At 40.5% G+C, this 27,393-nt stretch overlaps 2 protein-coding genes and 1 long non-coding RNA gene across 14 annotated transcripts in view; 1 reads left to right on the plus strand and 2 right to left on the minus strand.

The window, feature by feature from the left end:
* LOC144004284 (uncharacterized) lies at positions 1-3,922 on the minus strand. Of its 2 annotated transcripts, XR_013279279.1 has the most exons (4): positions 3,616-3,922; positions 2,605-2,666; positions 1,923-2,088; positions 1-1,828 (listed from the first exon to the last, which is right to left on the minus strand). It is a non-coding gene; the product is annotated as an uncharacterized LOC144004284 (long non-coding RNA). The 2 variants fall into 2 exon arrangements; XR_013279278.1 differs by having other exon boundaries at positions 1-2,088.
* On the plus strand, positions 1,931-12,882 carry LOC144004256 (retinoic acid-induced protein 3). 5 transcript variants are annotated; one of them, XM_077501353.1, is made up of 6 exons: positions 4,023-4,239; positions 4,318-4,387; positions 8,131-8,458; positions 8,967-10,126; positions 11,796-11,851; positions 12,048-12,882. In XM_077501353.1, exons 4-6 carry the CDS (start codon positions 9,016-9,018, stop codon positions 12,135-12,137), a joined length of 1,257 nt encoding a protein of 418 aa, XP_077357479.1. In that variant the 5' UTR covers positions 4,023-4,239; positions 4,318-4,387; positions 8,131-8,458; positions 8,967-9,015; the 3' UTR covers positions 12,138-12,882. The 5 variants fall into 5 exon arrangements, with proteins under 5 accessions (XP_077357499.1, XP_077357479.1, XP_077357474.1 ...); XM_077501348.1 differs by lacking the exon at positions 8,131-8,458; XM_077501373.1 differs by lacking the exons at positions 4,023-4,239; positions 4,318-4,387; positions 8,131-8,458 and adding an exon at positions 1,931-2,179.
* A 1,411-nt stretch (positions 12,883-14,293) lies between these two features.
* LOC144004148 (RNA binding protein fox-1 homolog 2-like) overlaps positions 14,294-27,393 on the minus strand; it is a 78,155-nt gene continuing 65,055 nt past the window's right edge. For 6 of the 7 annotated variants that reach the window (XM_077501174.1, XM_077501155.1, XM_077501138.1 and 3 more), the window contains 4 exons: positions 24,745-24,787; positions 19,812-19,918; positions 19,446-19,521; positions 14,294-16,802 (listed from right to left, as the gene is read on the minus strand). In XM_077501174.1, coding sequence (XP_077357300.1) covers positions 16,758-16,802; positions 19,446-19,521; positions 19,812-19,918; positions 24,745-24,787 — 271 coding nt within the window. In that variant the 3' untranslated portion in view covers positions 14,294-16,757. Of the gene's footprint in view, positions 16,803-19,445; positions 19,522-19,811; positions 19,919-24,299; positions 24,343-24,744; positions 24,788-27,393 lie in introns of all 7 variants that reach the window. The other variant, XM_077501146.1, reaches the window with a different exon arrangement.

Genomic DNA, 27,393 nt, shown 5'->3' on the forward strand with positions numbered 1-27,393 from the left:
TGAGCAAGTCGCACCTCAAGATGACTTGTCCAGCCATGTGACTTGAGTCACCCACCTCTTACTTCTACAGACATATGCTCAATAGGATTTCGATCAATATGATTTCGATCAGGACTCGTAAAAAAGCCATGACAGAATACTATCATCCCGTAGCGCCAGTTCTGCTTATCAAAAGTGGCCCCCTGGGTGGCTTGGGATGTCGTTGTCGCCTGTATGGACTCAAGACTCCCTGAGCCAGATGTAGCGAAGCCACCCCAGCACATACAGTGTACAGGGTTCTTTTCTTTGCATGTTTTATTTTTGAGTCTTTAATTAATGCTGATGTGACTTGCACAAAGCTCCCTTTTTGTCTCATCTGACCAAAGGAGCTGTGTGTCTTGTCAGTGTAATTTAGGCAAATTCTAGTCTTGTCATTTTCAAGTTATTTTTGTAAACCATTGTGGGTTTTACTTTCTTAAACAGAAAGGCACCACCAATTTCGTCCTTGGATGTACAATATAAATATACAATAAACACTATATACTGTATACAATTATATCTAGTGCTTATGAAAGCTGAGACTGTTTGCCTAGAAACAATTTCTGTATTATGTAATGTTTGTTAGGGTCTGGGTTTTGGTTTGTTTTTTCTTAGTCATGTTTTCCTTGTGTCTCTTGTTCTGTCACTGTCTTGCCAAGTCTTATGTCCACCTGTGCTCGTTTTCCCATTCCCTTGTGTTATCCAATCAGCTCTCCAAGCCACGTGTGTCTTGTCCCGGTGTCTCTCGTTAGTATGTGTATTTAGTTCCCTGCTTTCGTTCAGTCCTTGTGGAGTCTTTGGTGTTGTCATCGTCACACCTTGTTTCCCTGCGCCTCTGAATCCTGACCGTTTAGTTTGAATCTAGTAAGTTTAGTTTAGTGCACTTCGTATGTTGTTTTGCACTTTGTTTGTTTTATGTTAAAAATAAATTATGATTCCAAGCACACCTGCCATGCCTCGCCTAGCCTTCCTCCACTTGGGTCCTCAATCCCCCACGAACCCTGACAATGTTTATAATGAATAGTATAGATTATGTAAATTGAAACGCTCAAAAGGACGTCAGGCAGACACACGCTTAGGAAACAGGCTATACATATTATTTTTTGTAAGTAAACCATGGTTGTGTAACATAAATGCATATAAATAATTCCCTAACCCCAAAGCCTCAGTCTGCGTCACGTCTTTTCAAGGTCTCAGCTGTGATTAACTGTACTTAATCACTAAACATCACAACTTCTGTCCAAATGAGTAATCATCACCAAACTTACCCACATTTGGGGGTTGCTATGGTTGCTTTTCAAAATAAAACTCTGCCATCTGCATCAATGAACTCAACGTTGGGACTCTTCACAAGGAATGTGACACAATGAAGAGATAATAAAAATAGAGGTCGTAAATTGTTTGCGCTGCTTTTACTATTTAGAAACATCTCCAAAAGATATTCAGGATGTTACACGCAACTATAAACTTGTTCTGTATATGATTTAAACTGCTACAAGATGTTTGGTTGAATTCAGAGCTGGGATTGAAGCGAACACACCCGCTAACATCCCAACCTGTCCGGACACGAGTTCAAGTCTTGCTCAAGAAAACACAACTCTCATTTACTGACACGACAGACCCCGAGGCTCATTTCATCACTGTCAGCTATTGTTAACTGTCCTGACAGGGTAACCATGACGACGGTTGCGTACCCCAGCTCAGAACCGCTGTCCCCGCTCTGAAGGCCGGTTCAGAGCAGAATCATGCTTGTGGAATTCCACTTACTCAAGGTAGAGTGCACAGTTATCAGGAAGCGTGATTCAAATTCCTGTGGGGAAGCAGGAAAATCAGGGAGGAGTGAACTCTCCCTTTGTGTGTGTGTGTGTGTGTGTGTGTGTTTCCTTCAGGTGTGTGAGCCCCACCTACAGACAGAGTGAAGCAGGAGGAGGGAGAAAGGAAAAGTATGAGAAGGGATGCAGGTTTCTCTTCGTATTAGCCAACCTGTGGGTTCCAGGTGTGAGCAACACTCCAATCCCAGTAACTCCGCTGCGCCTTCACCTCGTGTTTTTGGCGATAGAGCGGGTACTTCTGTGGGCACATGCACCGAATAAGAGACGTCCACATGGCTACACATTAGGCATCAATGCATCAAAGGCAATTGAAAAGAAAGGATTAACTGGTAAGTGTCAGTTCTTGTTATTGATCATACTAGTTTTGCTACTCCAAGTAAAAGATCTGTTTAAAAATTGGCCTTTACAAATAGTTAGCTTTGATGAACACATATATAGTGCATATAGGAAGTGATGCCGTTGTCTCAGGTTGAATGGGAATCATGTTTTCACTACAGTATTAAGTTACAATCATTTATTTTTCATTGTGGAGCTGTGCAGTGTTATCCTGGCAATAGCCAGATGGGTATGTGCTTCACCTAAGTGGGAGTTCTGCGCAATATCCATATATCTGGTACCTCTCCACAGTAATTTGGTCGGGAAAAGGCAGGACATTTTGTACAATAATTCGAGCTGATTGGACGATGTGTCATGTTTGTTTTAACCAATCACGGCCACGGGTGAAAATTTCGAAGGAAAAGCACGAACATCTTACCAGCTCAAAATGCACGAAACGCCTCTCGCTGTTCAACATTCAACAAGGAAACGGTGAATCTTCTGTGAGAACAGAATTAATTGTAGCGTCCATTCATTAGGTTTGTTTGTTAGCTCCGGCATCAGCACTGGCTTCCTGGTTTCGTCACAGTTGCATATCCCGCCCCAAACACAATGTTGCTCTGTGATTGGTCCGAACCACCAGTGGTCAGGGCTGGACTGGCCATCTGGCATACAGGGCAGATGCCCAGTGGGCCGGTGTCCTTTGGGGCTGATGCAGTGCTATTCAATTATTATTTTACGCCATTTTACCAGACCACAATTTAGAAGGGGCAGGCCATTCATCCATTTACAATATCGAGATCAAAGTGAACTAATAAACATCAGTGGTAGAAGCTGTGGTAGCCAAGGGTGATCCGGAATCAGGCTGGGCCTAAGTCAAAATGCCGGGGCCGATTATTTGTGCCAGTCCAGTCCTGCCAGTGGTTCGGGAACGGTGGTTATTTCGCGGGAGCGGTACAAAATGTATTCTCCGGGGTTTGTGAACTCACAAATACCGTGAGAATTCATGTTGAGAGAGCAAGGTTAGTGCAGTGTGATAGCGGCTAGCAAATCATCATCGTCAAGAAGCCCTAGTTTTTTTTTATTTAGTTTTTTTAGTTTGCATGGGGTTGTCTGGAGACTGCAGCTTCCTCCCATATTCCAAAACACATGTATGTTAGGCAAAGTGAAGGCTCAATATCATTGTAGTGGTTCTTGGATGGATTTTTCAGTCACTGCAAATCAACCCGTCCAACCACTGTTTTCATGTTAAAAAAAAAAAAAAAAAAAAAAAAAGTGGCCTGGACTATAGGTCATATCAATCCACTGATGATGCAAATAAAGACCATATTTAAATATGCCAATGAAACAAAGGCGATCTTGTGAGCCTGAAGGAAGTGATACTATTTTACTATCAGGAGTGAATATCTTTCACAGCCTTTTCACAACAAAACAAATCTCGTTGACTCACCCTGTTGTCTGAATCCTCAATTTGGAAGTGAACTGAGTCATTACTAGCTGAGCAGTTCATTTTCCGTCTTTATGTCAAACGGGCAAAATCTCGTTCAAAGCTCTCGTCCTTGTTCTGACATGTTTATGTCTTCCCTTCAGCCTGTTGCTTTTCCTCTCACGCCAGCTTGTCTACTGTGTTGAGTTTGCATAACAAATCAAATCTCTTTGTCGTCTTTTATGAGAAACCCAATGTTTTTGATCACATTGTATATACAAATGTAATCAAAAACACTACAAGAATAACATAAACAGTCCATGCAAGTCCACAAAGTAAGATTGATGACATCATGCTTTAATGACTTTGATGTGAGAGAAGTCCATCAAACACCTCTGGTATGAAGTGGGAGGAGACTGTGAGCCAGGCTGTTTCTCAGGTCAGCGTCAACGACATGCGGACAAAAATTCCTACAGAAAAACTCCAAGAACTTGTAGAAAGTCTTCCAAGAAGAGTGGAAGCAGCTTGTCCCTACTCCCTCGTCACTTTACAGAGGTACCTTGGTTTGTGAAGTGGCCCGTCCTATGATTTTTTCTTTTCTTTTTTTTGGAGTTACAAGCTGTTAGTTGGTCAATTCAATGCTTTGAGGTGAGAGCCAATTTTTGAGTTACTGTATGTGAGAGTTTCAAATATAGAAGAAAAACGCTTTTATTTCCCTGACCCCAGCCAGCTTGCTGGACTATTTTCCTCTCGTCCAACACCGGACCAGAACGCGTGTCACAGAACGCTGTCAGGGGTAAGTCAGTGCTGATCGTACACACTGGAGGTGAGGATGAAATAGAGATTCATGTCAAAGAAGCCGAATTATCGCTTTAATTCAACAGCTAGGGCAGTGGTGTGAAACGTAAGACCCGCGGGCCTGAAGCGGCCCGGCAGGGGGTCAAGTCTGGACCGTGAGGACAGAACACAAACTGCACTTTTCAGTCAAATGAAGTGTTAATTTGATCCATTGCAGGGTTCATTCACGACCACTTCAGTGACGTTCTGAAAGATTTGACGCAAACATTTTTAAGAAATTCCAGATTACTCTGTAATGAGATAATAATAAATGGGAATATTTGTTGTATATTAATTAGAGCTGTCAAACGATTCCATTTTTTAATCAGAGCAATCTCATTTTCCAATTTTGATTAATCATAATTAATCGCGTCACGTTAAAAACAGCTTTTTTATCATACATCCGGGGCGGCGGCCATCTTGGCCAATTGATTAGGTACGCCTGGGATTCTTGCTTGGATATGCCCCAAACTGAACAGGAAGTGACCTGATATCAAGAGGAAGTGACTTGGAAGTCACCTGATTTCAACAGGAAGTGACCCAATTTCAACAGGAAGTGACCCGGAAGTGACCTAATATCAACAGGAAATGACTCGATTTCAATAGGAAGTGACCTAAAATCAACAGTAAGTGACCCGATTTCAACAGGAAGTGACCCGGAAGTGACCAGATATCAACAGGTAGTGACCCAATTTCAACAGGAAGTGACTAGTATCAACAGGAAGTGACCCAGAAGTGCTAATGCTAGGTTAACATGTTAATGCTAATGTCAAGTTAGCATGTTAATGCTAATGCTAGCTTAGCATGCTCATGCTAATGTTAAGTTAGCATGTTAATGCTATTGTTAACTTAGCATGCTAATGCTAATGTTAAGTTAGCATGCTAATGCTACTGTTAGCTTAGCATGCTAATGCTAAGTTAGCATGCTAATGCTATTGTTAGCTTAGCATGCTAATGCTAGTTTAGCATGCTAATGTTAAGTTAGCATGTTAATGTTTGTGTTAGCATGCTAATGCTAATGCTAAGTTAACATGCTAATGCTAAGTTAGCATTCTAATGCTAATGCTAGCTTAGCATGCTAATGCTAAGTTAGCATTTTAATGCTAATGTTAGGTTAGAATGCTAATGCTAAGTTAGCATTCTAATGCTAGCTTAGTATACTAATGCTAATGTGACCTGATTTCAACAGAGTGACGCTTACTCCATTGCTTACTCGATTCCTCAATCTTTACTCCATTTCTTTAATTATTATTATTTTTTTTAAAGAGCTCAGAATTGTTCATTCGGTAGTCTTACCGATTCAACGTCTTATCATCATTGCTCTTTTTTTTTTTTTGTTTGTTTGTTTTTTGTTTTTTGTGTGTGTGTATGTGTGCGTGCGTTTGCGTGTGTGCGTTTCCGTGCGTGCGTGCGTGCGCGTGCGTGTGCGTGCAAATACGTATAAATTTATACTCATTAATTCACCTAAAACCTTATAAATATCCCATTACCCTTCGCCTTAACCAGGTACTTCAGAATCTTGCCAGAGTCGTGAGGTTCAAATGGTCAGGAGACCAGAGAAAAGGTCAGAAAAAATAAAGAGAAAAGAAAGATAAATCAAAGTGAAATCCAGCACAGACCAAACAGTTCCTGCCTTCCCCATGGTTACAAAATCAAAGTCTTACGCCAACCCCGGAAGCCTCTAAATTCCAGCAAATTAGCGAGATCTCAAGAGACCAGAGGAAAAACTAAAGAGAGGAAGGAGGGAAGGATCGATGAGGCAGAGTGAGATCCATAGAAGCCAGTACATCCAATCCATCAAAGTGAAATCCAGCACCAACCAAACCCCTCCTGCGTGTTTACAAAACCAGAGTCTTATGCCAACCCCAGAAACTTCAAACTTCCAATAAATTGAGATCTCAAGTGACCAGAGGAAAAACTAAAGAGAGGAAGGAGGGAAGGATAGATAAAGCAAAGTGAGATCCACAGACACCAGCACCCACTGATTCAAGGGGCTGTGGGAGGGAGAGGCTACTTCTGTTGAGTTTCAGTAGATGCTGGTGCGATGGATCTGGCATGCATAAGGACCACCACCAAAGAAAGAAGCCGTCAACCGCGGTCCAGCAAAGCGAGCCCCCCCCCCCCCCCCGGCAGCACCAAGGCCACCCCCAAGCCACCCGAGCGGACACCGGTCGGCGAGCCGACCCAGACGCCCGGAACACTCCAGCCCCAGCCCCGGCCCACACCCCCGAGCCCAAGGCCGCAGAACGAGGCCCGGCGGGCCCCCACATCATTCCACAGGTTTTCATTCAGCTCTCCAGCCTTCACACGCCATTTCTCCAGAAATGGCATTTTCTAGTTAATTAATTTCAAATGAAAAAAAAGACCCTCATAATGTGACATGAACAAATATTCAGAATATCATACACAAAGATTTATTAAATGCCTTACTTTAATGCATCTAGTTATATTTATATAACTGTTATATTCTGCTGCCAAAATAAAGGATAATCTGTGGTCAAAATTAATAGTGCGATTAATCTGCGTTAATAATTAATGCGATAATTTTTTTGTGATTAATTAGTTAGTTAACGCTTTAAATTTGACAGCACTAATATTAATGTAGTTATTAGTCACACACACACACACAAAAAAAAACAGTAAATATTGTGACCTGTTGTTATTTGTAGTTTATTGGACCACGGACATACTTTCAACCCTCTTTAGTCAAATTTGGCTTTAGGTGGCCCCTGAATTAATAATATGAGTTTGACACCCGTGACCTAGGATGTTAATTTTAACACCAGCAAAGTGTCATAATGCATCCACACTACTTGGTGTTACAGTAACATTTACGCAAGTGTTAAATGTTCAACACCCAGTAAGTGCGTAGAGCAACAAAATGTAGTGTTGACAGTGCGGCAATATGTTTATATTAACACTATTAAGCGTTGATGCCAACGCTGCACGGTGTGTGTGTGTGTGTGCGTGCGGGGGTGTGTGGGTGTGTGTGTGGATGGGGGGGTTAATACACCAATGCCTGACTACTTTAAATTAACAACTCATTCACTCGCAGCCATTTCACTGAAGCTGAACTGATTTTGCAAGGCCCGCAGAATATATTGTGTTCTATTGCTATAAAAACATGGAACCTACCAAAAGAAAGATTAAAGCCTAAAAAAAAGTACATTTTTATCTATTTCCATTTTGCAGCAATTAGCATTAGCATATAGGTAGGTTTAGTCATTATTCACAAATCTAATTAGAACTGTCCCCGGGTTACATTGGAGTTTCATTCTGTAACCTGAATTTCGACTTAAGTTGAATTTCCCCATGAATGTCAATCTTTACATCAAAATAATTTGTATAAAAAAAAAAATGTAAAAATACATTAAAATAAGAAAAAAGAAAAATAAGTCGAGTTTGCCTTAAAGAGATGGTTTGGATTTTTTTACATGAATCTCTTATTTCATCCTCACCTTAATTGGACGGGAGGAAAATAGTCCAGCAAGTTGGCTGGGGCCACCTAAATAAAGCGTTTTTCTTCTAAAAACAATTAGTGTTCAAAAGAGTGATGCATTTGCATCACTAAACTCCTTTCTGGAAAAAGTCAGACGCCATTACCGCTGGGCACTATTTTTCTGTTCGTTCGTATCACTGCGCGGCGCCCCGCATACAGCTGATAGACGTGCACTAATCTACAAGTTGTTTGTCTTTTTGAAGGTGGAAGGCGCGACTATCAGCTGTCTGCAGCGCATCAATCAGCTGTCTACAGGACGACGCGCAGTGATACGCGTTTACAACGGTTACGCCCGGTCCGCCATTTTGGCCCAATCCGCCATTTTGACTCCTTGGCCACCATTTTGGCCCTGGCCGCCATTTTGGCCCCTCTTCCACCATATAGCTCGCAGTGTTTTCCCCTTGTCCGCTATTTAGCCATTAGCTAGTGCTAGCGCTTGTGAACTTGTGGGAGTATCTCAGGCTTTTTCGCCCTCTTTTTTTCCACATCAGCCTCCCCCACTTCTTTTCCATCCACCTCTAATCAGTAATGGTAAGTACAGCATCTTATTTTTCTCGTGAACTCGTGTCACAGAACGCTGTCAATGGTAAGTCAGTGCTCATCGCACACACTGGAGGTGAGCATGAAATAGACATTCATGGCAAAAAATCCGAACTATCCCTTTAATTCGAGGACTTCCTGTAATTGCGCTTTTTTTTTTTTCAACATGGCCCTGGTTGATCTCCTTTGCTCTGCTGGCACCTGCTGGCCGTTTGTGGAATAACTACCATTTCTTCAAACATTCTTTGCAGTTGAGAGGCTGCATCAAAACCTTCTGTATGCTCGAGCATAAAAAAAAAAAACCATAAAACTCGTCTGAATATGTTTTAACATTTAAAATAGAACGTATTTATATGTTTTTTGGGAGCAAATGAGTTACACATTACAAGATTTCAATTCAAAACAACATGGAAAGGGAGCTATCCCATACACAACCCAGGTGTCACTATACTGTTTTGTCTTCACAGTTCTGCCATTTTGTCTTTTTGTTTTGTTTCAGGAGGGAAAATATCCAAGGAGGGACCAAATTCCTATTGTACATTTCCACAATGAGTCCATCCGAAGATCACAAGTTGACGTTCCCACTCCTCGTCCTCCTCCACATCCCCTTCACATGTTCATCTCAGTCAACAAGCAACATTAGCAACTGGACGTCAAGCGTGTCCTTGTTCAACGCCACCTCCCACAAGCCCATCCCAGGCTGCCGCCCAGGACTGGATCCTCTCTACAGGTACCTGTGTGACCGCAGAGCCATGTGGGGCATCATCCTGGAGACCTTGGCCTCCTCCGGCTTCCTCTTCAGCATGCTGCTCCTGCTCGGCCTCCTCCTCTGGTCCCTGTGGATCTGCATCTCCTTACGGAATCAGCGCAGCAACATCGGCGGCACAGTGGCCTGCATGTCCATGTTCTTGCTGGCCACGGGCGGCGTCTTCGCCATCACCTTCTCCTTCATTGTCCAGCACAGCCCTCAGACGTGCCCCACCAGGATCTTCCTGTTTGGCGTCTTCTTCGCCTTGGCCTTCTCCTGCCTGCTGGCTCGCTGCCTGGCGTTGCTGGGCTTCGCGGCCGCTCGGGGCTGGGGCGAGCCCGCCATGGCTTTCGGGCTTTTCACCGTGCAGGTGATCATCTCCGCCGAGTGGCTGATGTTGGTCTTGGTGCGGGAAAAGAAGCCGTGCGAGTACAGCCAAGAGGAGTTTGTCATGCTGCAGATCTACGTCCTGTGCCTCCTGACCATCAGCTTGGTCCTGTCCGCGCGCTTCCTGTGTCGCTCCTGCTTCACGTACAGCTACAGCTACGCGGGCGCCACCCACCAGCAGAGCCGCCAACAGGCCGTGCTGCTCTTCCTCACGCTGCTGCTCTCGGCCGGCGTCTGGGTGGCGTGGATCACGATGCTCATCAGGGGGAATTCCAAGTTGGGACGTCGGCCCCAGTGGGACGACCCGGCGCTCGCCGTGGCGTTGGTCGCCAACGGCTGGGTGCTGTTGGCGGGACACGGCTTGTCGCAAGTTGCCTTCCTGTGCAGGGGGGAGGCCAAATCGAAGGAGATCCCTCTGAGTTTTGCCGGCTGGACCAGCCCCAGTGCTGACATCCCGGGACTGAACAGTCCCAAGGCGGGAACGGAGAATGGAAGCTACGAGAACGACCCGGAGAACAGAAGAGGTGAGAAGCCTTCGCAGAGTCCCAATTCGCGGCTTAAATACATTGAAACACATTGACACTACAAGTTGCATTGCTCATCTGAGGGCTGCTTGTGAAATTACAAATTTATGTTTTAATTGTGATGCTGATTAATTAGTCTGACATTACAATTATTTATTTTTTTTCTTACTTTACGAAATCATCTCACGAGCCGGATTAAACCCATTTGAGGGCCTGATCCGGCCCGCGGGCCATATGTTTGACAACCCTGATTTAGATGATTGAGTTTAAAAAAAAAAAAAAGAGAGAATAATTAAATATTCAAAAAGAGTCAAAATTTGTAAGTTGTTAGAGAAAGAGAGACGAAATGTAGATGGAGAAGTTTTTTAAAAATCCCTAAACATGTCGAAAAAGTGAGCATAAAAAAGGACAAGCAAAACAATTACCATGTACACAAAATTGCCCAAAAAAAAGTCAGAAAATTATTTATTTTTTTTAAAAGGCAGAAAAGAAAATATTCAAAAAGTAACTATTAAATGTAAAAAAAAAAAAGAAATCCCGAAAATTCTAATTAAAATCTAACAACAACAACAACAACAACAACAACGCTTCATAAGGACAAAATTGCCCAAAAAAAAAAAAAGTCCGAAAATTTATTTTGTAAAAAAAAAAAAAAAAAAGGCAGAAAAGAAAACATTCAAAAAGTAACTGTAAAATATGGCTGCACGATATTGGAAAATCATGCGATTTGCGATAAGGTTGCCGAATATAGTGATGGATATTGCGATATTTAACATGCATCTAAAGAAATTACATTTTTATTATCTAATGAAGGAATTACATTTTTTTTCATGCAGCAAAATAAGCAAACTCAATATAATCTTAATTAATTGTAATTACCTCTCGGTAAGATAATGTTCAATTATTGGATGGCGGTGCACATTTTAGCGTCTGGCTGGTCAAATTCAGATAAAAGCATAAAATTCCATATGAAACTTATTGCATGTCTTTGTGATATGCATATTGCATGAGCCAATATCGTGATATCGATATTTTTTCGATATATTGTGCAGCCCTACTATAAAATGTCCCAAAACAAAAGAAGAAATCCCAAAAAATGTCCACAGAATTTCCCCCAAAAATGTCGGAAAATCAATAGCAAAAAGCCAGAACCAAATGTAAAAAAAATAGCCATAAAATATCCCAAAAATAAGAGGCAGAAAATTAACATTATACAGTATGTTCATAAAATTGCAAGAAATGTCAGAAATTTGACGCAAAGATGGAAAATTCTAAAAATGTCTGAAAAATTACACACAGGCACGCACAAGTCTAAAACCCGAAGACGAAAGGTCGAAGAAAATGGATCTCAAAACTATTGGCTGCTGCATATTTTCTGTTGTTGGGCCGTCAGTACAGTAGACTAACACAAACACGTTTTGTTCATCATAATATTCAAAGCTTTTGCAGCACCAGACAGATTTTTTTATTTGTTTGTCCTAAAACGGCTCTTTTGACAGTAGAGATTGCTGACCCCTGCCCTACATCTAAATAAAGTTCAATATTTATTACTAGTAGAATTACTGTAGTTAAAATAAAATTGTAACGTATACAGCATTTCTATATTTTTAGTTGTGTGAGTGAATAATGTATTTGGCTATGTGCTAATGTGTCACGTTTGACCCTTAAGGCAGGCGAGCTGATCCATCACTGCAATCGCCCTACGAGTCCAGATTCTCTATGACCGTGAGTAATAAACTGTCAGGATTAAACATCTCCTATTTAATTGCACACAGTGACCTTTCCCTTGTTAAGTCGCACTGTATGCTTCATGACAGCACCGTTTATCAAGATTGTTACCGTAATTGCACTGATGTTTGTGTGTGTGTGTGTGGGGGTGTGTGTGTGTGTGTGTGTGTGTGTGTGTGTGTGTGTGTTGCAGGAAATTGACCCCAATAAAGATTATACCATTCCTCGCCCTCAGACCACCAACTACAGAGAACCATATGACGAATATTATGGACAATTGTAACATCATCTCTCTCTTGCATATACATGCACAAGAAACGAACGCTGTTTTACTTGGCACACAAAAACAGTTCATGTATTGCTTAATTGTAAATACTGTGTGATTATTATTTTTAACTGAAAATACTTTTAGCAATACTATTAATTAATGTACTTTTTTTTTAAAAGAAAAATACAAGCTTGGAATAAATGAAACAAAGATATACAGATTGGTGTAACAGTTTTGGAAACAATTGCATCAATCTTGGAAAGGTGCTAAACTAAAAATCAAAATCTAGTGTACAAGCAGTTATAAAACAGTTGGACATCTCACGCATCTTTTGCCTGCAGCCCTGTACAATCTATTTGTACAATGTGCATTGGTTCTGTGTGCGCAGAACAGGGTTCTCCTCTGAGATAAGAAACCCCCCCCAAAAAAATATGTATCATACTGTGCATAATCCTGTCATCTCATAATGCTTCTTGTCATAATTCAAGCTGCTGTTGCATCTACTGTATATGTAAACCTGTAAAGCCACATCACAAATGCATGGTGTGCACTGTATTGCAACCTTGAGGTGATAGAGCAGTTTGGGAACTGTCAATCAGGAGACACGAGCAATTACTAATAGTTGAAAGGGCAGATTAGATTGGCCACTGTAAGGGCAGCATAAATGTACATTTAAAGACATGTTCATGATGTCAAATAAGATTTTTTGAATGATACAAATGCTTCTCTCTCACTCTCTATTCATTTTAAAACATTCTTCCAAAGCAGCAGATGGTGCACAAACAACCAACTACTTCCTCAAGAAGACAAGAATAGGCCTTACGTGTAGAAGAATGGTAATGCAGCAGTCAAACCACCAGGGGGCATTGTTTGCACACATTGTATCGCAGAAGGCTGTGATACAAATAGGAGTTTATTGTCCCTTTTGCTTATGATACCTGTCATATTATTCATCACAGTCATAGATAGATGTACGAAGATATTTGTAATGAAAGAAAAAATATTTTTGGACAAATTAGCCGATGTGAAAATGGATAATTTACAACAGCACGCCTGGTGATTTCGTTTACGTGCCACAACACTGGACCTGGAAACCAGTGACCACCACCACTATCACACCTCTAAACTGCCATGCACATCAACCAGACTCATAAATTCTGAATCAATATTTATTACCACATGACAAAAACACAACATAAAAATATGTACTGTACAGCATACTCACCAGAAATGCTAATGAAGTTCACTACAGACGAGTTTTGCTAGTCAAACCTGACTCGCTTTGATTAACCCCAACTAGAGGACGGAAATTTAAAGCGAATATGAAATTTGATTGGTTAAAAAACAAACAGTTACAGTTTGGCAACAGATCGCGCCTGAAAACAAATTTGACAAATTAGGGAAATTAGACTTTTGGGAGTAAACTAATACAAATTTAATTTAATACACATTAGAATTTAGGTTGTGAAAGTTGGTCAGTGCCTCTGATATTGTTTATGCACCAGCACAGTCCAGGATATAACGCGATTGAGCTGAAACAAGCTTCATTTCACCAGTGACCCTGAACAGGATAAGCATTTGAAATGAATGGATGGAAGATGAATGACAATCTCTGCTTCATTTCTCCCCACTTCAGTGACATTGCAACGTGCAAAGGTCAATTCATCACTTCACAAATGCCTTCGCCTATCAGACACATTCAGACCTCCAATCAGTCAGCAAGAATTCCCATCAAACTGCCAATTGTCCCCTTGTGCATCAGTGCAATTAGCAGGCATACAAGACTTGCCGCCACATCCGACCCATTTACAGCCATTAGCAGCACATTTACATTTAAAGATGATTTCCAGATTGGCCCCCGCCCTCTCTAAACAGAAATTAGAAAGGATGAGATGGAGGAGCTGATTGGCACAGTAGATTTGGTGCAGAGCAAAAGCAGCGTTAATGGCGCACAACGGTTGCCCCCATCTATCATCCGAGTCACATGAGCTAATGTGCTGCAAAGAACGCCTTTCACGTGTGTCATCAGAAGACTGCGGCATTCCTCTCATCTCACAGGGCAGTGAATGAAAACAGCCTTTTTTCCCCTCTCTCTTCTGTAGGCGATTTTCAAGCGATTTAAACACAAACATGGTCTAAAAAGCAGGAAGCAATCACTCAAATCCACAAAGCAGTATAAAAACCAAACAGTTTATTATATACATTCAATAATAATGGAGAATAAACAGAAGGCAGATACAAGGATGGCAAAATAAAACATTGTGAAATGAAAAAGTCACTTGAAAAGTCGCATGTGATACAGAAAAGAGGCCACATGCAATTCACACGCATTTCCGTCATCCCTGGTCACAAATGTTCCAGCATCCACTTTGATGCCAGCACAGTGCAAGGATTCAGGGGTCAGAGTTGAGGACCGACTGTGTGGAAAATTGGCTTCTGTCATTCAAACAATAAAGTTTTGCTTTCCCCCTCAACTGTTCATAAGTTCTCCTCCAAAGAAAAAACATAGAGCACTTTGTGCACTCAACATCTTTTTTTTCTTTTTTTCCCCCACTGACAGGCAACATTTTGAAGTGACCCACAGTGGGCCTGCCTTAGCACTGTTATCAAAGTGGACATCCCAAATTAAACTTTCAACATATCTGATATGACTGCTGATTACCATGACGACCTCAGAGGCATTTGGCCAAGATCAGCCAGATTATTAAAGCAGACTGAAATCAGCTTCGGGCTCGGATACTTCTTCCTTTTCTTTTCCACCTTCCTCCTTCACTTTCTATCAGGGAGCATCCCAAAGTGGTTCCCGCGTCTTCGTCTATGCTATTTAAAAAACAAAAAAAACAAAAAAACAGCTCACTTGTGCACCTCCACCTTATCCTCCAGCACTAAGATTTGAAGTCATGCGCAAAGGAAAATTGTCTGACATATCTGCCCTCTCAGCAAAGCATGCATAGCAACACTTGTAATAATACTTACGAGGGGGTAAAAAAAAAAAAAGCATCAAAAACTCACTACAGCACACAGTATCACAGTCATACAAAATATCCTCACAGGGTTCTGCTCCTTGAGCACCTCCGGAAAAAGGAAAAACCAAAAACAAGGTGTCCTGTTAACTATAGGCTTACTCTTCAGCTCAATATTACTGTTTACCATCCACACAACGTCACCAAGTGGAAACACTCCTGTCCCTTTTGCCTCGCTTGTTGGCAATTCCAAACATCCTATCTCCCAAATGTGACTCCAACCTCTGTCAGTTTTCAATTTGCAGCTAAACACTTTGAATGTAGTCAATTATCAGCATGTGAACAAATATTCCGTGACTTGTATCGATTGCAGGTTCCCAAAAGTGCTGCAAACCTCTGAAATGTGTCTTGCGGACAACACTGGACTATTTCAACCTTGAAAAATACATCTTAAACTCAGAAATTAAAAAAATATATCATCGTCAAGTACAGGCAAAACAACCACAAAAAAAGAGAAATATATCAAGTCTAAAATGTGCTTTCTTCAACAACAACAAAATCTTTGGAACCAAAAAAGGCAAATAATAACAATAACATATAGTGTGAGTATATGGAGGTGGATTACATGGAACAAACTTGGCCAGGCCTCCTACCAAAAATCAGAGACGGGATGATGGGAGAAAACTGAAAAATTATTTGTTGTGTCCAGATGTGGCCAAAAACATGGGAATTGCTTCTTTCATGCGACCAGCAGCATGAGGAGGACTCACTTTATTGGGCAAAATGCAGATGTTTTTTTTCTCCAGGTCTTGGGGGTGTGTTCGTCATCACCCATCTGCTGGTTCAGTCACTGGTGGCGTTACAAAGTCTGACACTGAGGAAATATTTGAGGGGGTTGCACAAGAGCAACCTTCCTCCTCTTAGTGTTGGTTCATCACTGAAATTTCAAATGACATGGAACCAGTAATAAAGGCATGTTAAATATATGGCAGCAAAAATCATATAAGATAAACAAAATATTGAGGTAACACAGAAGAAAACATTTGTACTTTTTTTTCTTTTTTTTTCTTAAACATTACATATTGTACCCCTGGGTGAATGGAGACATTTTGGGAATTCCACGTTTGAAGCCATGTTGCTCACGGTTTTGGCGTTTCTTGGACAGTCAGATGCTCCCTTGTTGGTTGCGCTCGACGAACGCGCCACAGTGCCAAGGCAGAAGGGCGTCGCTTTTCTTCAATGTAGTGTTTTCGTGTCTGTTTTACTAGCAATGCTGTACTTGTGGCAGCTCAATCACTGAAGGACACTGTGGGAGTGGGTGCGCAGGGACTAGAGTGGGTTTACGGGTGATTTTGAGAGAACGGTGTAGTGTCGTGTGGAGGATCAAGCAGGAGCAGTCTCTTTCCAACAGATCCAATAGCGTTTGTAAAAAGTTAGCGGTCATAAATTGTGCCAATTTCATTAGATCCTTGTCAGACAGACAGAAAGGAGAATTGATGATGTGGCAACGAGCTCTCTTGCCAATAGAAAAAAAAAATAAAATGGGGTGGGGGAAGAATGGAGGTTGTCACTCTAGTCCACCAGCAAGAGATGGAAGGGTGCGTCTGCCAAACAAAGAGCTTAAAAAAGGCTTCTGGAGAGACAAGAAATTCCTTGGGTGTAATTTGTGGCTTTAGTATGGAGCGAAGCGACTGTATCCCGCCCTGTATAAACTGGCCTGAAACAGACAAGAGAAACAACAGTCACATTGGGGCCATTATTATAGATTGCAGTTGCCGTGGACTCACACAAATTCAGTAGAGAACTGCACTTCAAGTTAATCATTATGCTGAGTTCACACCAAAACCGAAAAGGCGAACTGGAACGCTTCCTTCGTGAGCGTTTCACCGCGTAGTTTTTTGGAATGATTGCCGCTCATTCGTGCTTTCGTGAACAATGGAGCGGAGGAGGCGAGTCCCTTGTTGAACAATGTCTGTAAAGCACTTTAGCGAGTCAACAAAAAGTGAGCACTGCCGACTACTTCCACTTCTTTCCTGGGACTAAACAGCCGTGGCATTATTTTCTTCTTTTTTGAGGTACGTGATAGCACTTTCGCTTTCTTAGTGGCAATATGGCGGCTGGCAATTGCGCTAAAAATAGCTTTGGCATAGATGATAAACACTGCTGCTAAATACCCTTACCAGCACTTGTATGCTACTTCCTTGCTCACCATTCTGTCCCGGCTGGCTGTGTTGTTACACGATGGTGCGGATTTCACTGCTGCGCACCGCATCCCAGTGCGCCGAACGCGTCCTCCGCGCTGCCCCACGCATTTTCGTTCAGCTGCGCGCGAAATCCACTGACTACAATGCAAACGCGCCGCCGAAACGCCTCCCCTGCTTTTGGTGTGAATGCAGCATTATACTATTGACCCACATGCTTGTACAATTCAGACAATTGTGAGTCTCACAAAGTCAAGGTGCAATTTATAACGTCATGATGAATGAGATTAACAAAGGTTTAGTTTCAAGTAATCACTGTTAAAACAAACATGATGGTGAATACCAGTCACCATACAAGTTTTACACCGTAGAATTATTCATGTTACTTATACATGTACTGAATTTCCATTTAAAATCTGAACACATTCTTCCCGGAATGTTTGACCTCATACACTGTATAATCTGAATTTTTTGAAAATGTGGTTTATATTTATTTGTACGGCAACAACAATGGCTTCCTATCAGTCAGTTACTCCCACGTACTAATATTTTAAAAATGTATGCATGTATATTTTTCAAGTAACCCCAAAACATTTTATTTTCTACTACCGTATTTTTCGGATTATACGTCGCTCCGGATTATAAATCGAACCAGCCAAAAAATGCATAAATAAGAAGGAAAAAACATACATAAGTCGCACTGGAGTATAAGTCGCATTTTTGGGGGAAATTTATTTGGTAAAATCCAACACCAAGAACATACATGTCATCTTGAAAAGCAATTTAAAATAAAAATAAAAGAGAGAACAACAGGCTGAATAAGTGTACGCTATACTAACGTTACATGACTGACATGCCTGGTAATGTCAGTAACGACGTAACATATTAAGGAGTGAGTCGGTGACGGGAGTCAGAGGCGGCGTGTTGAAGCACGGAGCCAAAGGCTGGCGTTTTATTGACATCAGCTTCTGAGGTCTTAACAGCAACTCCCCACTCAGCTAGAAGCTAACAGGCTAACTCCCCTTTTCCACATAACAAAACCTTCCCACCCGGAACTCCTCCTTTCGTCCCAACGTTCCGTGGGTGAATTATGTTCCCATCACTACAAGTTATTCATATAACTCTAGCATAAAGAACATGCTAACAATCTTACCAAACTATCAGTTTCACTCCAAATCACTAAATCCAATGAAATCTTCATCCTCTGTGTCACTTTTAAACAACTCCCCCAACTTGGGAGGTAGACGATGCGATGTTGAACTTATCAACACAGGCCTAGAGCGCCCTCTTGCAGTTTAGTGTGAAAATAACATGTGAAATGATATAATAATGTGTTAATTTCACACATAAGTCGCACCAGAGTATAAATCGCACCCCCGGCCAAACTATGAAAAAAAACTGCAATTTATAATCCGAAAAATACGGTAGTTACTTTGTGACTATTGGAAGTTTTGAATCTGATCGAATGGCCGTGACATGTGGGGTCAGTTCTAGGGTCCCTTTTGGTCTACCATTTTGTCCCTGGTGTCTTTTGAAAGCGCTTTGGTTTTGCCATTGGCAGCACTTGTAGTCTGACAGATTGTAGGGGGGGGCACATGTGTTTTTTATGCACCTAACAACCTCATAAAGGTGCTGCTAAATTAGAATAATAAGTGCATTGGCGGTGGACTTTATGAAGGCACAGTAACAGGTCTTTGAGGGCCAGAATATTTGCTGACTGCAAATACTTACTTTCAGCACTAAAATACAAATACATTCTTTAAACATCATACAATGTGATTTTCAGATTTTTAATTTTCAATTGTGCCTCTCACAGTGGACCTGCACCTATGAGGAAATTTCCGACCACTCCATGATTTCAAAGTGGAGTACTAAAAATCGCAGGGTGTTCAACTTCAAATACTTATTTTCCTCACTGCAACTGTTGTGTTTGTTTATGCTTGTAGGTGTTGTATCTTTACTTGTGTGAAGAACACTGAGTTGCCTTGTATGAAATGTACTACATAAATAAAGTTGCTTTGCCTTTGCCTTGCTCAAGTGAATATGTTGTAAAAATTGCAGTTTTGTCAGCACTCTCAAAATGTTTCTATAGTTTTCTTCTAATAAATACAGAAATGCATGTAGAACGTAGCTGGTCGTGTTTGCATGGTTTCTCTCACCATGGCTCCCACTCCATAGGCAGCAGCAGCAGGGGTTAACGCGTGATATGGATCTGTCGTGTAAACCCGGCCGTAACTAGAAGCACAAACACAAGGCAGAAAAGTTGTAAAACACGTTTGACTGCTGTACACACACTTTACGAGCAAACCCAATCAGTCAGTTGGTCAATGTCGCACTGACACAATATTGAGTTGCTATGGTTGTCAGTTGCATTTTCAATTCTTGGAAATATAGCAGCTCGATCTCCTTCCACATTCCCAAATTAGTGGAAGTGAAAGCAACGTCACACGATTGTGTGAAAGGGGCTGCATCTCAAGCGCCTCTGCAGTACAGTGAGCCATGTGTTTGCTGGTGTTTGTCCTCACCTGTCACTGTATGCGGCAGCTGCTGCGGTTGCTCCGGTTACAGCCGCGGGCTGAGTGTAGCGATAAGCAGCAGCGGCAGCGGCGGCGGCGGCAGCTGGATAGCCTCCCTGGAGACACATGTACGGCACAACTGAAAGGGACTCCCACAACAGGGACTAGTGGGCTATGGGGGTGTCAAATATATAAGACGGTATATTTTGTTATACGTCCAGTACTCTGGAAATGTCAACAGACACCATAAGATTTGTTATTTTGAAGAATGCAAAAATCTACACTTTTCAATTTAGACAATTAAAAGAGCACAAAATACAAATCCTACTTCCAATGAATTTGGGACATTGTGTAAAATGGAAATAAAACAGAATACAATGATTTGTAAATCCTTTCCAGTCCATGATATTCAAAGATTCAGAGAATCTGGAGAAATCACTACATATTAGTGGCAAGGCCGAAAACCAACATAATCCCTCAGGCATGGGTAAATTAATGCTGAAAAGAAAAAGAAATACAGGTTTTGGAGCAACACGCTACCATATTTTACAGGGATGTCCTTGCTTATTTCAGCAAGACAATGCCAAGCCAAATTGTACACGTTTTACAACAGTGTGGCTTTGTACTAAAAGATGCGAGTACTAGATTGGCGGGCTAGCATTTCAGACCAATCTCTTATCAAAAAGACAGTATGTGCCGCGACGGAGACCCCAAACTGTTGAACAACTGGTACTGTACATTAACTCATTCACTCCCAGCCATTTACACAGAAGCAACCCCCTTCACTCCAGACTCTTTTACTGGATTTTGACTGATTTTGCAAGGCCCACAGAATATGGTGTTCTATTGCGATAAAAACATGGGTGGGACCTATCAAAAGAAAGATTAGTTTCTTCTTTTATCAGGAAAATAAAAGTATATTTCTATCCGTTTCCGTTTTACAGCAATTAGCATTAGAATATAGCTATGTTTCATCATTCACAAATCTAGAATTGAGTAATTGAGCTTTTTTTTTCAACATAGTCCTGGTTGATCTCCTTTACTCTGCTGCCACCTGCTGGCCGTTTGTGTATTAACTCACATTTCTTCAACCGTTCTTTGCAATTCAGAGGCTGCATCAAAGCCTTCTGTATGCTCTAGTATTTAAAAAAAACCAAAAATAAAACAAAACAAACAAAAAAACAACAACGTATAAATACATCTTTGGGAAACTTGAAGAATTTAAAATAGAATGTATTTTGGGAGCAAATGAGTTCAGCAAGAATGGAAAAGAATTCCAACTAAAAAGCCTCAACAATTAGTGTCCTCAGTGCCCAAACACTTATTGAGTGTTTTTAAAAGGAAAAGTGATATAACACAGTTGTAAACATGCCCCAGTCTGAACTATTTTTGGTGTTGCAGGTAGCAAAATCTAAATGAGAATATTAAAAAACGAATAAATAAATAAAAATATTCAGTTGAATAGATTGAAAAGGATTTGCATATCGTATTCTGATTGTGTTTACATTTTACACAACAATCCCAACTTAATTAGGGGTTTGTAAAATAATAATAATAATTCCAAAAAAAGCTAGTGGAAGCCCACCATTTCAGTACAGTCCTGTACATGTGTTGCACTTACAGTACCTTCTAAAATGTTTACAACATAGTTCTTGCCAATTCTCACAGACACCGATAATACACTACTGCTATGTGCGGTTCAGCGTCCACACTCGTTAAACTGCTGACTTGCTTGTTATGGATTTATAAAGTGTACGATACATGTCCTAATTTAGAATGCGAATTCAGTGTAGTACTATGCTCTTACACAACAGGCCAGGAAGCACTGACATCTATTGGAATAGATGCAGTATAATTAAGAGAATGAAGAGGACCCACTACAGCGTAATACCACACCACATTCTGCCATTTTAATATTTCTTGTACCCACATAGCAGAGAGGAGTGAAAACATGGTCGTGAGAATTGTTGTATGCTGGTTATGCAGTAATTTCAAGAGTCATATTTACTTTAACATGTATGCTCATTCCTATTAGCCCGGTCTATAGAGTTTCACATTTTGTGTGAGCATTAAGCGAGAGGACTTTTGTTAAAGAAATTAGATGGTGTGGCTCAACTTTTGGTGTTTACAGCAAACAGAATGCTTAATTCTCACTTGTGTGTCAGTTTGAACAGCTTGAAGTGAGCATGCTTTGCATCTTATTTGAGAACAGGCACTAAGGAATACTTAAACTTACTTTCAATTGTGTCTTAATAAATTTAATGTGTTTAAAGTAGGGATGTCAAACATACAGCCTGTGGGCCGAATCAGGCCTGCAAAGTGGTTTAATCCGGCCCGTGAGATGATCTTGTAAACTATGAGTAGTGTTGGACCAATGAATTAGACAGCAAAAAATCAAAACATATAAAATTGTAATTTCACAAGCAATCCTCAGATGAGCAATGCAACTTGTACACATAATTGACATGGATTTCATTTTCCACACAACCTTATCTTACGGTTTGTTGGAAAAAAAAATAAATACAATAAAAACAGACCAACATAAATCAAACAAACGTGCTGAACACAACACACATTCAGCTACTGGTAACACAAACGCATATGAAATGGATTAACGTCCTATAACTTCATTAACTGTGCTACACAATGCATTCTGGGAACAATATACAGGACTGTCTCAGAAAATTAGAATATTGTGAAAAAGTCCTTCATTTTCTGTAATGCAATTAAACAAACAAAAATGTCACACATTCTGGATTCATTTGGAAACACTTGCAGGTGTTTCAAGTTAATTAGACGATTCAAGTGATTAGTTGATTAGCCTACTAGTATACTTTTTCATGATATAATATTTTGAGATAGGATATTTGAGTTTTGTTTAAGCTGTAAGCCATAATCAGCAATATTAAAATAATAAAAGGCTTGCAACATTTCAGTTGATTTGTAATGAATCAAGAATGTATGACATTACAGAAAATAAACGACTTTATCAGATCTACAAATATTCAAATTTTCTGAGACAGGCCTGTATATGCAAAACAGGTAAATATAACACGGCCATACTCATACGGGCAAAGTGTTGCTGCGTACCATTTGCATTCCTGTTATTTTTTGGAATCTAGTTGAGCCCACTATTTAAGTCTGGCCTGAAAATAGCGAAAACCTGTATATAACTGACGACAATTGGTTTTAACTTAGTTATACACCATGATTTAACCGGTCCAGCTCACTTGGTAATATATTTTCCTCTATGTGGTCCCTGAGCTAATATGAGTTTGACACCCCTGTTTAAAGCTTGTGGGAGGGTTAAACACATTTCAAGATTTGTTTATGTTCTCTCTAAATCTGCAATTTTCACATGTGAGTGGGCTTGAAACATAGTCGCCACAATAAACGGGGTTCACTGTATAAATATTATGATAAACACATTTCCAGTAGGGTGAAAGGTAAAATGGAGTAAAAGGACTTGAGGGGGATATTGTTCCACTAAGGGAGTGGACAAATGGGGGAAAAAAACAAAACGAAACGCTGGAGGTTACATAAAAGTCTGACTGTCTGGTCAAAAAGCATGTGAGAAAATAATGAACGTCTTGTCTGGGAAATATGAACAATAACACAGATACATCTTTTAATATTTTCCAACAGTTAACATTTTCATGTGCACAGGGTAAAGAAAACAGAGGGGTAGATTTGGAAAAAGGATCACACACGCGCAGACAAAACCACTTACAAAGGCCTTTGCTGACAATGAAAACCATCTAACACTGACTGCAAGTGTGACCAAAATGATAATTCAAACCTGGTTGAAACACACAACAAACGCCTGTGTGACCTGATCAGAGCAAAGGAGAAAAAGAACCCCTCTGCAACACAGCACACTCAGCACTGAGGCCAGGTGTGCGGATGCGGTGTGGAGAAGATTGGGTTATTTGGGAGAAAGCAAGGCCTTATGGGTGGGTGAGTGCAAGAAGTTGTTAGCAGAAACAAAGCTTGTCTGCATGCGGCACAACATGCTTGAATAACAATCAGGAAGAGACCGTGTTCTCCATTTTAACTGAAAGCCATCAGAGTGTCTCACACCGCTGGCGAACACACCATGCTGTGAACGGAACCTCCAATTTCAAAGGTAGGACAGCACAACTTAAAGTTGGCATTCAGGGCATCTTGGTTCCGTTATTTCGTTTTACATTTTGTATTCAGTAAAAAAAATAGGAGTGGTAGACAATTCCACAAAAACTAACCAACCAGATGAGGCTCTGTAGTGAAATTGGAAATAAAAACTATTTAGTATTTTAGTAAAGACTCCACAATCACAAAAGTGCACATTTCAGTGAGTTAGTAAAAACGAAAAAAACAAAATCATGTATAATTGAAAGCAATAGAAGATCTACGAAAAGATAATGTGTTCCAGACCAGATCAGAAGATGATTGTAAGGTCAGAGTAGGAAGTACAGGAAAGCAATGCACACTGTGGGTTTGGTGTTCAGTTGACCCTACCTGAGACAATCTGGGACTAAGGACTGAGTCCTGAAACACTAGTCTATAGAGAAAACAGAAACAACCGTTGTCAACCTGGATACACACAAACACACACACACTTTATTCATACGACTGCAAAGCCGCTTCATCCACCCACAGAGCAGCTTGTAGTGACACTCCAATTATTTTATTTTCAAATTAGTTCAGCCAAGATTGACCTGAGCCAGACTCAAATATCACTATTTGCCCCTGCTAACCAACATATAAGTAGGTAATTTCAAAAAGACTCTGGAAACTGCTTAGCACTAATTCACCACAGCCTTGTCCACTGGCTAAGCTGGCAGCTCTGTGTTGCGAATGACAGGACGAACATGCTGAATCACACCCAGAGGGGAAACGCAGGAGAAAGCCATGAGAAGAGGGGAGAACAGAGCCTGTGCTGGTGGGCGGTGAGTTTACTTACGTATAAGTCTGCGGCGCCGTAAAACCCATCCTGATACACCACGCTAAGAGAGAGAGAGGAAGAACACGAAGAGACACAGAGGGGGCATGTGGAGAAGGAGGAGATGGAGTGGGGCCAGGAGTGCAAAAACAAAGTGGTGCACAATCCCAAAAACCATGGTGGGTGAGAGGGTGAGAGAGAGAGAGAGAGAGAGAGAGAGAGAGAGAGAGAGAGAGAGAGAGAGAGAGAGAGACAGAGAGAGAGAGAGAGAGAGTGAGTGGGAGACAGAGAGAGAGAGTGAGTGAGTGAGTGAGGGGGGAGAGAGAGAGAGAGAGAGAGAGAGAGAGAGAGAGAGAGAGAGAGAGAGAGAGAGAGAGAGAGAGAGAGAGAGAGAGAGAATTATTTCACACCCATGCAGCATGCAGAAGTACGACGGCGTATTAGGGCCACGGATACATTTTTTTTTTTTTTTTTTTTTTTTTTTTATAAAGAGGAGAGGTATTACTCTGAGGAAAAACTCAAAAATTTATGAGAAATAAACTAAAAAATGTGCAACATCATAAAGTGGCAAATTTGTGAGAAAACCGCCCACAAATTTAACAGAAACAAACTCACAAATTCGCCACTTTATGTCGCAAATTTTCGAGAAAAAAAACCCCTCACAAATTTATGCGGAAAACCCCCCACAAATTTGCCACTTCATAATGTTGCAAATTTGTAAGAAAAAAAAAAATACAAGAAATGAACTCCCAGCTTTGCGAGACAAAGCTCAGAAACTTTCTCTGAATACTTTTCGGTCAGGTTTTCAAATAAGGAGATACTAATAGCTTTAACTAGGGGTGTTAAAAAAAATCGATTCGGCGATATATCGCGATACTACATCGCGCGATTCTCGAATCGATTCAATAAAAAAAAAATCAATTTTTTTATTATTTTTTTTTTTTTAAGAGAGCTCAGAATTGTTCATTCGGTAGTCTTACCGATTCAACGTCTTATCATTGCCTTTTTTTTGTTTTTTTTTGTGTGTGTGAATCGATTTTTAAACTTCCATTTTTAATGGAAAAATATTCAACAAAACGTCTGACTTCGGGTTAGGATTCACACCTTGAGCATGGAAGAATGTTATATGAACGGAACATTAAGCCTTAATATTTTATTTTAATGCTGTTCAAACATGAAACAGATTACAACCTCTATAAGACTGAAATTTCAGATAAATAAATAATACATTTTCATATAAATCTTACACTCTACAAGCTTACTGATTAGTATTTTCTAAATTTGAATGAAAAAAAATCGCAACAATCGACTTATAAATTCGTATCGGGATTAATCGGTATCGAATCGAATCGTGACCTGTGAATCGTGATACGAATCGAATCGTCAGGTACTAGGCAATTCACACCCCTAGCTTTAACCATATCATGTTAAGCATTCACACTTTGCATCATTGGGTACTGCCAGCGAGACGAAGATGACTCGCTTTGCGAAGGTCTACACCCTGAGAATCAAGCATTTAAGTAAAATTTGTTAAAATATATATTAACGTACATTTATGTTTTTATAATTATTTACACATTCATACATTTTGGTATTTTTTGTACAAACAGCTAAGTTGATGTGTCGAATCTGCTGCATTCTGTCATTCACTTGCATTTACCTAAAGTATGCTAGCTCTTGATTGGTTAGTGTTAGTCAGCTGATAGGGAGTCATGAAGTGTTGTCGCTGTAGCTGCCATGTATGACGAGTAAAGTTTCAGAAGAAATCCGTCTCCATCCTGCCTTTTCATTTTATAGAGTGCTCCTGGTGGACAAAGCCAGCACCTCGTCCAGACTAAAGCTACGCTACATGTATTTCTGTCAAGTTTCTGAGTTTTTTTTCGTTGCAAATCTGCGAAATTATTTCTCACAAATTTACAAAAAAAAAAAAAAAAAACAAATTCTCAAAGATAGCAACTTTATCATATAGCGAGTTTATTTCTCCCAAGTATATAAGTTTTTCTCTCGCAAATTAGGCACTTATAATTCAACTCAACTCAACTCAACTCATAATGTCGCAAATTTGCGATGATTTTTCTCCTAAGTTTACGAGTTTTTTTTTCTCGCAAATTTGCCACTTCATAATGTCGCAAATTTGCAATTTTCTCTCTTTCATAAATTTGTGTTCTTTGTCTCGGAATATTATACCTCTCCCCTCCCTAAAAAAAAAAATAGTTATACATGTCCCTAATACGCCGTCGTAGAGAAGAAATACAACTTCAATTGATTCTGAAAAAAAAAAAAAAGTCTCGAACAACCTGAACAAGCTGGTTATACACCACAACAATAGAGGGCGGTGGTGCGCCACGGGAACTTATTCAATTTAATCTGTCTAAAAATGATTTTTTTTCATTAAAAATATTTATTTGTTCATCTAGCTATACTAGCAATTTATAGTGACAATGGTAGATGTTTAGAAATTGATTATTCTGGAGGGATAAATTCAATAAAGGTTGTGTTGAAATCTTCAGTGGTTCAGACATCGAGAAGATATTTCCATCTTTTTTGTGTAAACGTTTTCTTAAGCAGCCACAAGGACATGAAGATGTCAGTTGTGCTTTGATTGGAATATGTGAGCAGTTAAATTTCCATTATACAGCAATCACAGCACAGCAACATGCAGAGTCTATG

The sequence above is a fragment of the Festucalex cinctus genome, chromosome 1 (genome assembly GCF_051991245.1).
Source record: "Festucalex cinctus isolate MCC-2025b chromosome 1, RoL_Fcin_1.0, whole genome shotgun sequence".
NCBI lineage: Eukaryota > Metazoa > Chordata > Actinopteri > Syngnathiformes > Syngnathidae > Festucalex > Festucalex cinctus.